Source organism: Cornus florida, unplaced genomic scaffold, assembly GCF_030987335.1.
Source record: "Cornus florida cultivar Cherokee Brave unplaced genomic scaffold, ASM3098733v1 CherokeeBrave_3.0.0_Hap2_Chr01, whole genome shotgun sequence".
Lineage (NCBI taxonomy): Eukaryota > Viridiplantae > Streptophyta > Magnoliopsida > Cornales > Cornaceae > Cornus > Cornus florida.
The window spans coordinates 114,524,928-114,540,183 of NW_026775571.1; the positions used below are offsets into that span (position 1 = coordinate 114,524,928).

Consider the following 15,256-nt stretch of genomic DNA (forward strand, 5'->3'; position numbering starts at 1 on the left):
AGTTTGGTTCGGAATATAAGGGAAGACTAGCTGCTGATTTCACTTCATTAAGGTTACTATATTGACTAGTCTTCACATAGAGGCTTGTTTATTACAAAAAGAGAAAAAGAGACGAGCTGTATGTCACGATCCGATTCCTAACGACGCCATGAGCATAGAAGATACGCATGCTGGTTGGCTAAGAACATTCATTGACTGGGAATGGTTCCAGGGAAGGGGCGTGCAGGACCACAGGATGGTACCTCTTCAGAGTTCAGGCAGGTCGACTCGGTTCAGTTCGAGGTGCTTGTCGCTAGTCTTGGACTTGACTATGAAGAAGGGAGTTGGCCATCCCTACACAAACTGGTCGGGAGCTGGAGCCGTTCCCCTGACGAGGCCATGGCAGGCCGAAACCAGTCAGCATGTATCCTTGGGAGGGCAGGTCATGGTGGCTGACCAGGGCGCTTGCGCGAGCTGAAGCAACGCCTTGGTGCCGCACGGGCCGTGCCGCTGCGCCAAATCTCTAGGCCCGTGACAAATGGTATCAGAGCAGGACTTGGGGAAAAGCACAAAGGTGTGCCCCCTTGTCGATCCGGGGGTCTTGAGAATGAAGACGGTGCACTGAAAAAGCGTCGGTGGGTAATCAATGCTGTTGGAGTAGAGCCTCCATCTCCCCATGAAGATGCGTCCTTTAAGCCGGAGGGCCGCGCGCATCGGATGGCCGGAGGGCCGCGCGCACCAAAGTTCTTGCAAGTTCAAGAGGCGTGCAAACCGTTGTGAAGGGCGGGTATCAAGTCAGCCGGAGGGCGCTTGTTTGCTCGGGGTGTCGCGGAGGCGGCATAACGTGGGGTTGCGTCCCGAAGAAGTGGGCGTCCCTTTAGCCCGAAACCCTATCATTGGGCGAGTGCAGCCAGGGGTTGTACAAGGAAGCGATGGTGGGCAGGCGAGCATACCACTTGGAGGAGACAGGCTTTGGAAAGTTGGACGCAGCGGAGTCAGCGCCGCACTGCGACGAGGGCGTCGCAGGATTTGGGTGGGGGAGAATGTCACGATCCGATTCCTAACGACGCCATGAGCATAGAAGATACGCATGCTGGTTGGCTAAGAACATTCATTGACTGGGAATGGTTCTAGGGAAGGGGCGTGCAGGACCACAGGATGGTACCTCTTCAGAGTTCAGGCAGGTCGACTCGGTTCAGTTCGAGGTGCTTGTCGCTAGTCTTGGACTTGACTATGAAGAAGGGAGTTGGCCATCCCTGCACAAACTGGTCGGGAGCTGGAGCCGTTCCCCTGACGAGGCCATGGCAGGCCGAAACCAGTCAGCATGTATCCTTGGGAGGGCAGGTCGTGGTGGCTGACCAGGGCGCTTACGCGAGCTGAAGCAACGCCTTGGTGCCGCACGGGCCGTGCCGCTGCGCCAAATCTCTAGGCCCGTGACAAATGGTATCAGAGCAGGACTTGGGGAAAAGCACAAAGGTGTGCCCCCTTGTCGATCCGGGGGTCTTGAGAATGAAGACGGTGCACTGAAAAAGCGTCGGTGGGTAATCAATGCTGTTGGAGTAGAGCCTCCATCTCCCCATGAAGATGCGTCCTTTAAGCCGGAGGGCCGCGTGCATCGGATGGCCGGAGGGCCGCGCGCACCAAAGTTCTTGCAAGTTCAAGAGGCGTGCAAACCGTTGTGAAGGGCGGGTATCAAGTCAGCCGGAGGGCGCTTGTTTGCTCGGGGTGTCGCGGAGGCGGCATAACGTGGGGTTGCGTCCCGAAGAAGTGGGCGTCCCTTTAGCCCGAAACCCTATCATTGGGCGAGTGCAGCCAGGGGTTGTACAAGGAAGCGATGGTGGGCAGGCGAGCATACCACTTGGAGGAAACAGGCTTTGGAAAGTTGGACGCAGCGGAGTCAGCGCCGCACTGCGACGAGGGTGTCGCAGGATTTGGGTGGGGGAGAATGTCACGATCCGATTCCTAACGACGCCATGAGCATAGAAGATACGCATGCTGGTTGGCTAAGAACATTCATTGACTGGGAATGGTTCCAGGGAAGGGGCGTGCAGGACCATAGGATGGTACCTCTTCAGAGTTCAGGCAGGTCGACTCGGTTCAGTTCGAGGTGCTTGTCGCTAGTCTTGGACTTGACTATGAAGAAGGGAGTTGGCCATCCCTGCACAAACTGGTCGGGAGCTGGAGCCGTTCCCCTGACGAGGCCATGGCAGGCCGAAACCAGTCAGCATGTATCCTTGGGAGGGCAGGTCGTGGTGGCTGACCAGGGCGCTTGCGCGAGCTGAAGCAACGCCTTGGTGCCGCACGGGCCGTGCCGCTGCACCAAATCTCTAGGCCCGTGACATGTAGCTAGGTTTAGCCTCAATGAAGAACATAAGCCCGCACCAGAGAGAAGCTCAGGGGCCAGGGCTGGCCCTGGCCTTGGGCCTCAAATTTTAGAGGGCCTCAAAATTTTGAGTCCCATAAAGGATGAAAAAAAAAAAATTAAGTTAGGACAAGTCTTGGTCTCCTTGGGCCTCAAATTTTGAGACCAATAGGGGATGGAAAAAAAATACGGAGTATTAATAAATGTGTGCCTTTGTACATGTGTCTTTCATGGGGATCGAGTCCATAATCTATGGCAGGCACTTTTTGTTTTTTTCCTCTCCCTAATTCCACTCCAATCTCACAACAGCAGCAATCATACCCCTTTTCCTCATAAGTTTTTGCATTTTCACATTCAATCCTACGAAAATTAAGGATCCCTTCTAGTGGATTGAGCCGTTGAGGTAATAATTTAACTTTTTCGATCTCTAAATTATGCTCATACTTAAAAGTGCCAAATTAAGGGTTTTTTTTATATTTTATTTTTATATGAAGATACATACCACCATTATCTTATTTTATTTTATTTTTTTTTTCTGAATGGGATTTTTGTTTTATATAAGAAAAAACCGAATAGTACAATTACAAAAACATGGAGGACATCCTCTAGTACAAAGCAAGTAATGGACTAAGTCCATTTTCAAAGCAGCAAAAGAAAAACAAGCTGGCCTAGAGTGAACTAGAAGGAACAAAAACAAAATAAAACAGAAAAATCCTGCTCTAGAGCTTGCATCTCTGCAACAATCTTCCTCAAACCAGCAGCAAAAACCAACAACAAAGAAATTGAAAGGTCTTCTCAAAACATCAATCTTGAAATCCGATGAGACAAAACTCCAATTCCACTTGATCAGCGACCAAAACTGAACAACATTAAAAAAGGCTAAGTAAGTCTTCCAAACGAATCTTGAGATGAGATAGAACCTCCCAAACAATAAATTGAGCAACATTTGTGGCTTGCTCGTGACCTCCCTTGTGCAAAGATTCATTTCTAACAGCCCAAATTTACCAAATAGCAGTTGAAAAAATTGCACTCAACACTTTTAATTTAGTAGAATTGGTAGTGGTTTGCAAACCAAACCAATCGACCATCTGCAGCACAGAAGTACAGCCTGGATACACTATATGTAGCAAATAAAAAATCTCTGTCCAGACCTTATTTGCATAGATACAAGTACAAAACAAATGGTCATTAGAATCCACATTCCTCATACAATTGTGACAGATTGCAGCTAAGATAATGCCTCTTTTCTGCAAATTCACCAAAGATAAATTTTTGTTGTGTAAAATAATGCAAACCACCACAGCAATTCGAGGTCTACAATGCTTCCAGCAAATGTCACTCCAATTCACAATTTGATGTGTATACCTACATAAATTCCAAGCTGATTTTAAAGAAAAGCCACCATGCTTCCAGCCAATAATATCTGAACCGGGTATAATTCTTATCCTTTGTATAACATTAAAAACTCTCTCAGGAATATAATTAGGCCTTTCCCATCTACCATCAACAATAATCACTGCCAATAAAGCTTGTCTGTCCACCTGTCTAAACAAAGTAGCCCCAAATCTTTGGATTAAAGATTGGTTTTCACACCAAGGGTCGGTAAGCAGTTTGAATTTCACCCATCTCCAATTCTAAACTCAATATTTTGTAAAATCAACTGCCTAACCCCTAAAAGTTGCTTCCAAATAGGAGAATCAGTTGGTTTTGGGGCTGCATTCCAAAATGAAACTCTTTGAAGGTACATTGCATGCAGCCATTTGATCCAAAGCTTATCTTTCTTCTGAACAAAATCCCAACACAAGGTCATTTTTGTAGCTACATCTATGTCTTGAACTCTTCCAAGGTTGAAACCTCCCTCTGAAATTGGAAGAGTCACTTGACTCCATTTTAGTTGAGACATCTTTTTAACATCTTGTTTTCCACTCCACAAGAAATGTTTGAATTTCCTTTCGAATCCAACCTTGACCTCCCAAGGAATTTTAAAGCCAAAAACCCAATGGTAGAGATATGAGTATAGCACTAATCTCAACAAATTACTGAAGTGACACAGCCTTGGACACTTTGATTCTACCTTCTTCAATAGCCTTCTCCATCAAATTACTGAAATACTCTGTGACAAAAGCAAATAACAGTGGAGATAAAGGACAGCCTTGCCTGATGCCTCTGGAAGCAGAAAAATAACCAGCAGGGACTCCATTGCACAGAACAAAAAATTTTGGAGAGTTGATGCAAACTGAAATCCATTTGATCCATTTATCACTGAACCCATGCCCTTGTAACACTCTCTGAATAAAATTCCAATCAACAGAATCATAAGCAGATCAACCTTGAAAGCAATGGTTGGATCACCATATTTCTTACCAAACCCTTTGATTAAATCTGAAACAAGAAGGATGTTATCATGTAGCCTCCTATCTTTAATAAAACCAACTTGCTCAAGTCCAATAATATTGGGGAGAACTCTGCTCAATCGATTTTCCAAGATCTTGGATATAATTTTGTAAGCCAGGTTACATAAGGCAATAGGTCTGTAATTTGCAATTTTATCACCATGATTAGCTTTTGGGATGAGAGTAAGAAAAGTTGAATTAATCCCTTGTGGAAGGGTACTCTAATTGAAAAAATGACTGATAGCATTTATAACATCTTGTCCAATAAACCTCCAAAATTGTTGATAAAACCTGACTGGAAATCCATCTGGACCTGGTGCTTTATCAGGGTGGAATTACATCACAACCCTTTTTATTTCCTCTGGTGAAATACCATAATCCAAACTCTGACAATCGTTTTCACTTAACACCTTTCTAGGTGCCCTCAACTCAACAACTACTTCTCCTTGTTTCTTATACAATTCATCATAAAACTTAACCAACCAATCTTTAATAGTATTAGGGTCTGAAGAGATGTCACCAGTAGAGTTTTGCAGTTGAGTAATGGAATTTGAGCATTTCCTTTGCCTAACCACATTGTGGAAGAAAGCAGTGCATTTATCTCCTTCTTGAAGCCATTTAATCCTGGACTTTGAGCCCAGTATATTTCTTCAAGATCAAGAGCATTTTGCAACTTACCAAAAAGAATTCTTTCTCTAGCTATATTGTCTAGCGTTTTTGTCCCTTGTAACATCTCCATTTGAACTGAATTGAACTCATCTCTAATAGTTTGAATGTGTTCTGAAATTGTACCCCTGTCCTTATTCCATTCCTTCACAGCAACCTTCACAGCTCGTAATTTCTTCTGAAGAACATGTAATGGGCTGCCAGTAATTGCAATCTCCCATGTTTTGCTAACAACCTTCTCAACTTCCTCTTGTAAACACCAAATCTTAAAGAATTTAAAAGGTTTTGGACCATTCGAGCAGTCAAAATACCATTGAATTGCCAGGCCATAGTGGTCTGACAAAAAAACAGGTGTAAGAGACACCTTAGAATTATTGAACTGTTGTAACCAAATGGAATTCACAAGTACTCTGTCCAACTTAGCATTGATCCTTGAATATAAATTCTGTTCGTTGCTCCAAGACCACTCACCCTTATTTGTAGGGAGATCTTCCATTCTAATGTCATAAATCAAGCTATTAAATTCATCAAGTCTACATTGAGGGACTTATAGACCCCCTTTCTTTTCATGGCTATATCTAATAATGTTCCAGTCTCCCAAAACAATCCAAGGTCCTGAAATTTTTTCAGCACTAACCTTAAGAGATTTCCACAAATCTCTTCTATCTTTAACTCTATTAGCAGCATAAACCCCAGTAATATAGATGCTTCTAACAGAATCAATATATGTGTCTTGCACTAGCATGGCTTGAGCATCTTCTTGAATCAAAACCACATCAAATAAAGTTCTATTCTAACCAAACCAAATTTTTCCCAAATAGCTAGACTTATAGTTAGCCAACCAACTCCATTGAGGGCATATTTTTTTCTGAATTTTGGATGCCTTACCCTCCTTAACTCTAGTTTCCACAAGGACAGTAAAAACAAATTTATGATCTAAAATCCACTATTTTACTTCCTTTTGCATGGGAGGTCTATTAAGACCTCTCACATTCCATGCTCCTAGCACTATTGAGAGCTAGGCAGTGACCCACTGCCAATTTGCATTCCCCTAGTTATTCTGTCTGAATGAGACACATAGGGTTTCTTCCTCTGCTTGGATGATCTGCTACCTTGTTGGACCTCCACTGCCTGAATGTCCCCCTCTTGCTCTAGGCTCTCAGATGTATCCTTGAAATCCCTCTTCAAAACTAAATCCTCTTCCTCAATTTGAGGATCTGAAATACACACATTTTTCTCTCTGTTAACAGTATTGTCAATTGTTAAATCAACTAATTCTTCATTGTTTGGAACCTCGTCAACTATAGCCTCAACTGAATGTGTATCCCTGGACTCTCCCAAAACCATCTCAGTGCAATCCTCCATAGTATTTGAAGCCGTAAGAACTCCCAAACCATCTATTTCTACTGTTTTATTTTGTTGATTTGTGACATCAAGTTCTTTAACTTCCAAGACAACATTCTCCTCCTCAAGTGTATTTTCCTCATCTATAGAATCATTAGAGTCCAATAACTCAAAAGTATTTGAAGTAGAAACTACAGGAGCAACTGGTATGCTTCTCTGTAGCATAATATCAAGCACCTTCTCAGCATCTGTAATTGTAACCATTTTGCCTTTCTGTTTAACCACCCATCGTTATGTGGGTTTCTTTGGTTTGGTGGTAATCTGAATAACCTTTTGGGGACATCTCTCTTCAAGATGGTCAACTCTCTTACACGGTTTACACACCGTCGGTTTCCATTCGTAATCCAGTTCAATATGACAATCAATACCATGAATATCAACAATCGTGGAATCCGGCAACTCTTCTTTAACATCCACTTCCACTATAACTCTCACAAACTGTCCCTTATCCCTATGTGTCTCTGGATCATCCATGTATATAGGTTTCGCAAAAGATGAACAAACCTTAGAGATAGATGTTTCATTTCGGCAATGGACCGGTAAGTCATGTATACACAACCATACGGGAACGGTTTCAAGAATCTCTTTCTGTAGATTAACATTCTTATTCCATTTCTTCATAATAATTGGTCTTCCCTCAAAAGTGTGTATTCTAGACAACACCTTCTGTACATCCTCTTCAATTTTGAAGCGCACAATGAAAAAACCATCTTTAAGGTATACTAACGTGAAATCTTTAGCCCAATATTTGGCCACAAAAGATTTGAATAAGGGTAGTAGGGTTTCTTGCCCATTACATATCCAACCACAGACGATTTCCAAAACGCAACTTCTTTAGCAACATCATCATCTGTAATGGACACTTTTACACCTCTGCATTCTTGGTGATAATTGAGATTTTTGAAAGTGGCTTATGTCTCATCAAAAAAACTATTATACTTAGGTCGAATGGGTGGTGAATTCCGGCAGACAGACCTTGCCGGTGAAGGAGGGGAGGAGGGTTGGCCCTCCTCCATGGTGAAGCCGAACCCCCTAAGGTTGAAAACCTAATTCTGATATCGCCTCTGGAAACGCACTTAAAAAATTTGCCATACCACCATTATTGATGTTATTTGAAGTTGGCTCAGCTAGAATTTCAGTTAATAATACTGTCAAAGCACTAGCCATCAGAATGTACAAACACATGGAAATCAAGAGTAGGCTTTAACAAAACAAAAGTTAATGGTTTTTTCTATTAATTTGCACAGGTCTTCTGTAGCAATGATTAATCAATCACTGCTACTAAAGTTGATTCCTCATCCTGAAATCAAGAAAGGGCTAATTGGCTCTCAAAAAAAACACACACAAAGTGTAGTTAATATAAAGAGTGAAAGACAAAACTATTGCCACATATAACCTAAAAGTCCCACTACTTCTTCAGCACTACAAGTTCAGCCTCCTATATATATAGTAAAAAAGATAAACAATGAATGTAAAAAAGACGTTACAGTTTTCTATTCCCCGTTTCCACTTTTGGACCGTATTTTGGATACTCTGTTTTGTCTTCTCTCCTCTCCTCCAGATTCCAGTGAAAACTCCAGCCAGGAGATCATTCGACCAAGTTGCTTGATTTTAGATTTTTTTTTAATTTTTATTTTTATTATAGTTATTGTATGATCGGCAATGCTTAGTTATTATTATTTCTGTTTGATTCTCCATCCGTTTTATGTTAATTGTGATCTTCTTTTATGCTAGCAGGACACTCTTCTTAGGATCTCGTGATGTTATTTGCCTTCAACTTGAATCAAATCATTGCATATTGAGGTAATATATTTTTTCTTTAAACAAAGCAAATTATTATTATTATTATTATTATTATTTTGCAGTCTAGTTTTATGTTGATTATGGTTCCTATTATTTAGATTTTAAGAGATTTCATTATGTCTACAAGAAAATTTGAATCTGGGCATGAAAATAAATAAATAAATAAGAAGAAGAAGAAGAAGAATTGATTCAATCTCAAAAAGGAGATAATCTTTAGTTTTTTAGAAGCAATACACAAATAGAGAGTTTAGTTAAAGATTTGGTGAATGAAGAACATATGAATGTGAAAGCAAATAAAGAAAATCTCAATAAATATGAAGATTTAATGAATGAAGATCATAGGAAGTTAGTCAATGAACATGAAGGCTTAACGAATGACGATTATAGTTATTAGTTAGTTGTCTTATGCACAATGCACATGCGCACAATTAAAGTAGCTATACAATTTGAAAGCATCGTGTGAAAATTCCGTACTTTTATAATTTTTTTTGCCTGTGTGAAACTTAAGGGCCTCACATTTAAAAGTTTGCCTAGGGCCTCTCAAAATATTTGGAATCTCAGGACCAGCCCTGGAGAAACTTATACAAAGAAAAAAATGTGTACTAGTTTGGCCCAAAGAATTCAATTCCAATCCCATACATAATGAAGAAGATAAAGAAGGAAAAGCTAATTGAGAGACAAACCTCTGAAAATGTCAAGGAAGAAAATTTTGAATTCTTTTGACTTGCAGGAAAGATGGCTGATGCTGCCACTCTAGCATTCAAGGCCAGAGGAATTACTACAAAAGATATGAAGAAAATAGGTATGCGAACTGCAACCGATAAGTTATAGACAGCATATACCAGAGGCCCTGCAAGAAAAGTCAGAATTGCAATGCCCAAGATGACTAGCAATACCAACTCCCATCACCACCAAATTAAGATTGAGCACTCTCGATCTTTGTTGCCAGAAAGTCCAGATACTGTATACACGATTGAATCGTGAAGATTCGAGTTCATTTAGTAGATTATGTTGGCTGGATATGTATTTATTTTATGAATTGATCCCACCAGATTGAAGTTGAAAAATGTTGAAAATGAAAGATTCGGTAGTAATACTACCAAATATTATTAGCTCTAAATATTATAATATTTGGAGGATATTTGCTGTAAATTGAATATTTGTCAAATGTTGTAAATTAGAAAATTATTAATTAGGCTAACTAGTTATTGTAATCAGTTTTCTAATTTTGTGTGTGTATTCTCTTTTATAAAAGAATCGGTGTAAACTTGTGAATTGTGTACTAATATAGAGAAAAGATTTATTCCATATTTCTTTTCTGCACAATTTATTCGTTGATGAGCCATATCTAACGTTTTTCCATGTCAACCTCGCCTATCACAACCCAACCAACAAATCCTGCAACCCAAGCCCCCAATGCCGATTCTCACTCAGTTCAGATCACCAATATTCGCTTTAATGGTGACAATTATTTACGGTGGTCCCAGTCCGTTCAGATGTACATCAGAGGGCGGGGAAAGATTGGGTACCTGACGGGAGACAAGAAGGCACCAGTATCGGAGGACCCAATGTACGTAACCTGGGATGCAAAAAATTCAATGGTGATGACTTGGCTTGTGAACTCCATGGACGAGGATATTAGCTCCAGCTATATGTGCCACTCCACGGCTAAGGAGCTCTGAGACAACGTGAATCAGATGTACTCTGATTTGGGAAATCAGTCTCAAATCTGCGAATTGACTCTAAAACTTGGTGAGATTCGGCAACGAGAAGACTCGATCACTAAGTATTTCAATTCATTGAAACGCCTTTGGCAGGATATGGATCTATTCAATGATTATGAATGGAAATCCAATGAAGATGCCAATCACTACAAACGGACCGTGGAGGCTCATCGCATTTACAAATTCCTTGCTGGGCTCAACGTAGAATTTGATGAAGTACGGGGACGGATCATTGGCAGGACTCCACTTCCTCCAATTGGTGAGGTGTTTGATGAGGTTTGAAGAGAAGAAAGCCACATACATGTAATGTTGGGGAAAAAGACTACAAGTGGACCTATTGAGAGTTCTGCCCTTATTATTGCCAAGACTGCTGCTAATAAAACAGTCAATTTTCAACAAAAACTTGAAAAGAAGCCACGAGTCTGGTGTGACTTCTATAACAAACCATGACATACTCAGGAGAACTGTTGAAAAATCCACAAAAAACTAGCGAATTGGAAAAGTAGCAAGCCTGGTGACAGAAATAGGCGTGCGGTTCCTACTGCTAATGAAGCTAAGACAAGTCCCTTAAGCAAGGAGCAGATGGATCACCTTCTGAAGTTGCTGAAATTTAATTCCTCATCTAGTATTCCTAGTGTTTCTCTTGCACAAACAGGTAGTGCACTTAATGCCCTTTCTTGTTATTTAAATTCTACTCCATGGATCATCGATTCTGGAGCCTCTGATCATATGACCAGCCTTTCCAATCTTTTTAGCACTTACTCACCATGTTCTGGCCTTTAAAAAAAATTAGAATTGCAAATGGAAGTTTCTCACCTATTATAGGAAAAAGGTTTGATAAAATTATCCGAGAATATAGATCTTAAATCTGTTCTCCATGTCCCTAAACTAGCCTGTAACCTTTTATCTGTGAGTAAACTAACCAAAGAATCTAATTATTATGTAATTTTCTGTGATTCTTACTGTAAATTTCAGGACCGGAGCTCAGGTAAGAAGATTGGCAGTGCTAAGATAATAGATGGACTTTGCTACTTTGATGGGGACTTCTCCAGTAATAAAATGGCTCAGGGCCTTTGTAATGTTAGTTCTAACTCTGTTTATGCACAAATAATATTTTGGCATTTAAGACTAAGACATCCTAGCTTTCCATATCTTAAACATTTGTTTCCTACTTTATTTAAAGGTTTGGATTGTTCATCATTCTATTGTGAAAGTTGTTGCTTATCTAAGAGTCATCGTACTACTTTTTTGCCAAAACCTTATACTTCTTCAAAACCATTTTATTTAATACATAGTGATGTTTGGGGACCTTCAAGAGTCAGTACTATCTCTAGGAAAAAATGGTTTGTTACTTTTATAAATGATCATACCCGTTTATGTTGGGTTTATTTGATGAATGAAAAGTTTGAGGTTTTACACAATGGTTGAAACTCAGTTTCAAGAAAAAATTAGCATTTTTCACACTGATAATGGAACCGAGTATTTAAATAAAATTTTGGGGAGTTTTTTTAAAGAACAGGGTATCCATCTTTAGTCACCTTGTGTGGATACCCCTCAACAAAACGAAATTGCTGAAAGAAAAAATAAACATTTACTTGAAGTGACTCCTTCTATAATGTAATGTTACAGATTTTCCCTATTTACTATTTCTGTAATTTATTTGATTTTTTTGGGTTATTTTAATCCTTACCTCGTTTTGCATGCCACGCGGGCCCAGAGGGGCGTTTTGGTTATTTGAGCTGAAGGTATTATTTTTAAAATTTTTGGAAGTCGGGACGATTTCCGGACTCGAAAACTTCTCCCGGTTTTGTCATTTTAAGAAAGGGGCATAATGGACTTTTCTCCCATAATTTATACATCTATATCTATATATTAGAGGTAGATATTTATGGGGCAAATGAGGCAATGTATGGTTTGAAGGAGGGCAAGATTGTAACTTTGCACAAAATTATAAATCAACCAAATTTTGACAAGTAGCGCACTTAAAGCTATAGAATGAATTGCAAAAAAATCAACCAATTTCTCTTCCTCTTCATTTGGCCGAAAACCCTTTCTCTCTCTTTAGTTTTCTTCCTCCTTTCTCTATATATCTATATATCTATATACACATGTCTCCATTGTTGTAAATCTTGATTTGAAGGGGTTAGAGTGAGATTTTGGAGGTGACCAAGAAAGGAAAAGTTGGAGAGCTTGGAGAGGTCTTCCACTTGGCACCCATATTGCTAGGGTTTGGAGAATTTAAAAGCTAGGGCTTGCTAAGGCCTTGTTTGGTTTGCTATGTTGAGGTAAGGAAAGTTTAAATTACAAGTCCTATAATTTTAGTGAGTTTCTATGTGTTTTCTTACTTGAATAATTTGATGTTGTGAAGCATGCTTAGTTTGTCAATTTTGGTTGTGATGTTAAGCACGAGATAGTATTGATTTAATTGTTGTGGGTTGAGACTATGGTGGTTTTTCTTGTATTTGTGTCAATCATGCTATTTTTCTATGAGAAAATGTGAAAATAAGAGTGATCAATTTTTTATGTTTGGATGTTTTAATATAACTATGATGTAAATTATGACTTGTATATTGATGAATGGTTGCATGACATACATATTCCTGGCATGGGGTGAGTTGAGAGGATGAAGGTTTGATGTGGGAGAGAAGGTTAGGAAGTGAGGTGATGATTTGTGTTGTAAGTTAGGGTGAAGGTTATGAAGGTTTTGGTGAGGTTGGGTTGGAAACGGAGAAGGGGGCATTTACATTGTAATGTGTGATGGAATGGTTTATGAATTTATGAAATTCATGTATGATAATATGGCTTATATTCCCATAATCCCTTTTCCTTGATCTCTTTTTTCTTTGGTTGTGGCTCACGGGAATTTTAGGAGTGTACTTTAGGCTTTTTCTACTAAGCTGTTGAGCTCACCCTATTAACATTAACATTTTTCAGGAATTCAGAGATGAGCCGGTGAATGATATGCATCCATGGATATTGATGTAATTAGGATTTCAGTTTATTTATATTAAAGCTATGTAATTTTGGCCATGGAGGCCTCATTCTTTGTATTTAATTTTTTAATTCGGTCTTCAAACAATATATTGGACTTATATTCGGTTTAATTGAAGGTACGGGGTTAATTATGTTTTTACAATGTTAATTGCATGATTTTGGACAGGTTTGGACTATAGGTAAGGTCACTAAGGGACCAAAGGGGTGCCTATAGGCACAAGTGTACATTTTAAAGCTTTCTGGGCTAATTTTAAAGTTCTAGCCATTTTGAACCGGTTCAGTCCCATTGAACTGTTCAAGGGGTGCATTTGGTTCACATATGGGCATACTGCCCATCTTGAACCGATTCAGGATTCTTAAACCAGTTCAAGACCTCCAGTACCCACTTTTGCCTTGTCAGTTTGCTAGCTTTGATCATCTAACTTCGGGCGGTCATAACTTCTTCGTTCTGAACCCAAATAGGGTCATTATTGAGTCCATTTTCAAGGATTTTGAGTTAGCTTTCCAATGAGACCAACATCGTCTTCAAATTTCATTCATGTTGAGAGTTATGATTATTTTCGTGGAACAGTGTCGGAATTCCCCTTGAACCGAGTAAGGGCATTTTTGGGAATTCATAACCGATGACCGTAGAACCTTTTCAAACCTCATGGAATGACTAATATGATTGTTTTAAACTTCATTTGACTAATTAATGATGGATAAACCTCTCACATTGTAAAATGACCATTTTACTCCTAGTGTGTCATCGGGTTTGCTTAAAGACCCGGTTAGCGATCCGGACCTCCGGTTCTGGTCGTTATATATAATGTTTTCAATGAATATTCCAAAATATCTTTGGGGTGAAGCTGTTTTAACAGCTTTATTTGATTAACAGAATGCCTACACGTGTTTTAAAATATAACATGCCACTAGAATGTTTCAAAAGAATTTTTCCATTATTAAGGATATACTCGGATTTACCTATAAGGTTTTTGGTTGCATAGCTTTTATTCATATACCCAATAATACTCGATCCAAACTTGATCCTTGAGCTGAAAAATGTGTTTTCATAAGGTATGCTTATAATTAAAAGGGATATATGTGCTATAATCCCTAAAGAGAGAAAATTTTATGTGAGTATGGATGTCTTTTTCTTTGAAAATAAATCATACTTTCACAAATATTCTCTTTAGGGAGAGAATGAGGTGATAGAAGAAAATTTTTGGGATTTATCTCCTTGCCTTTACCAAATGTAATTTTGACTACTTCACATCATCCTACTTTTACTCCTAAAATTCAAAGTAAGGAACAATGTGATAAAACCAATAAAAATAATGAAGGGAATCCTAGTCATATAGTGCCAAACATTACTGTATCTGAAACAGGGAAAAAATCAGTACAACCAGGCATAAAAGTTCCCTATACTGAGCCTCTGGTTTATACTAGGAGAATATCTCATCAAAAGAGTCAAAGTCAGCCTATTCCTTTTGGAAATGATCAATCTTAACCTCCAGGAACTGGACCTCTAGATATTATAGGTAATTCTATTCCTAACTCTTCTTCAGTTCCTGTTGCTTCTCCTAACCAAGAACCATCAGACCTTGATATTCCAATAGTTATTAGGAAAGGTATTCAAATCAAATATACAAATCCAAAATATCCCATTGTTAAATACCGATCTTATGAAAAACTCTCTCATACTCATACGGTTTTTACCTAAAAAATATCACACTTTTTTGTCCCAAGAAACATTCAGAAAGCTCTTGATGATCCGAATTGGAAGTTAGTAGTGATGGAAGAAATGAATTCTCTTAGAAAAAGTGGTACTTGAGAGATAGTTGATTTACCTAAAGAGAAAAGAACAGTAGGCTATAAGTGGGTCTTTGCTGTGAAATGTAAAACTGATGATAGCATAGAGAGGTACAAGACAAGACTAGTAGTAAAAGGGT

General features: G+C 39.3%; 1 protein-coding gene across 1 annotated transcript; it reads left to right on the forward strand.

Moving 5' to 3' along the window:
* Positions 1–9,968: 9,968 nt before the first annotated feature.
* Positions 9,969–10,289, forward strand: LOC132281222 (uncharacterized). The gene has a single exon (XM_059782946.1). It carries the CDS (start codon positions 9,969–9,971, stop codon positions 10,287–10,289), a length of 321 nt encoding a protein of 106 aa, XP_059638929.1.
* Positions 10,290–15,256: the final 4,967 nt, after the last annotated feature.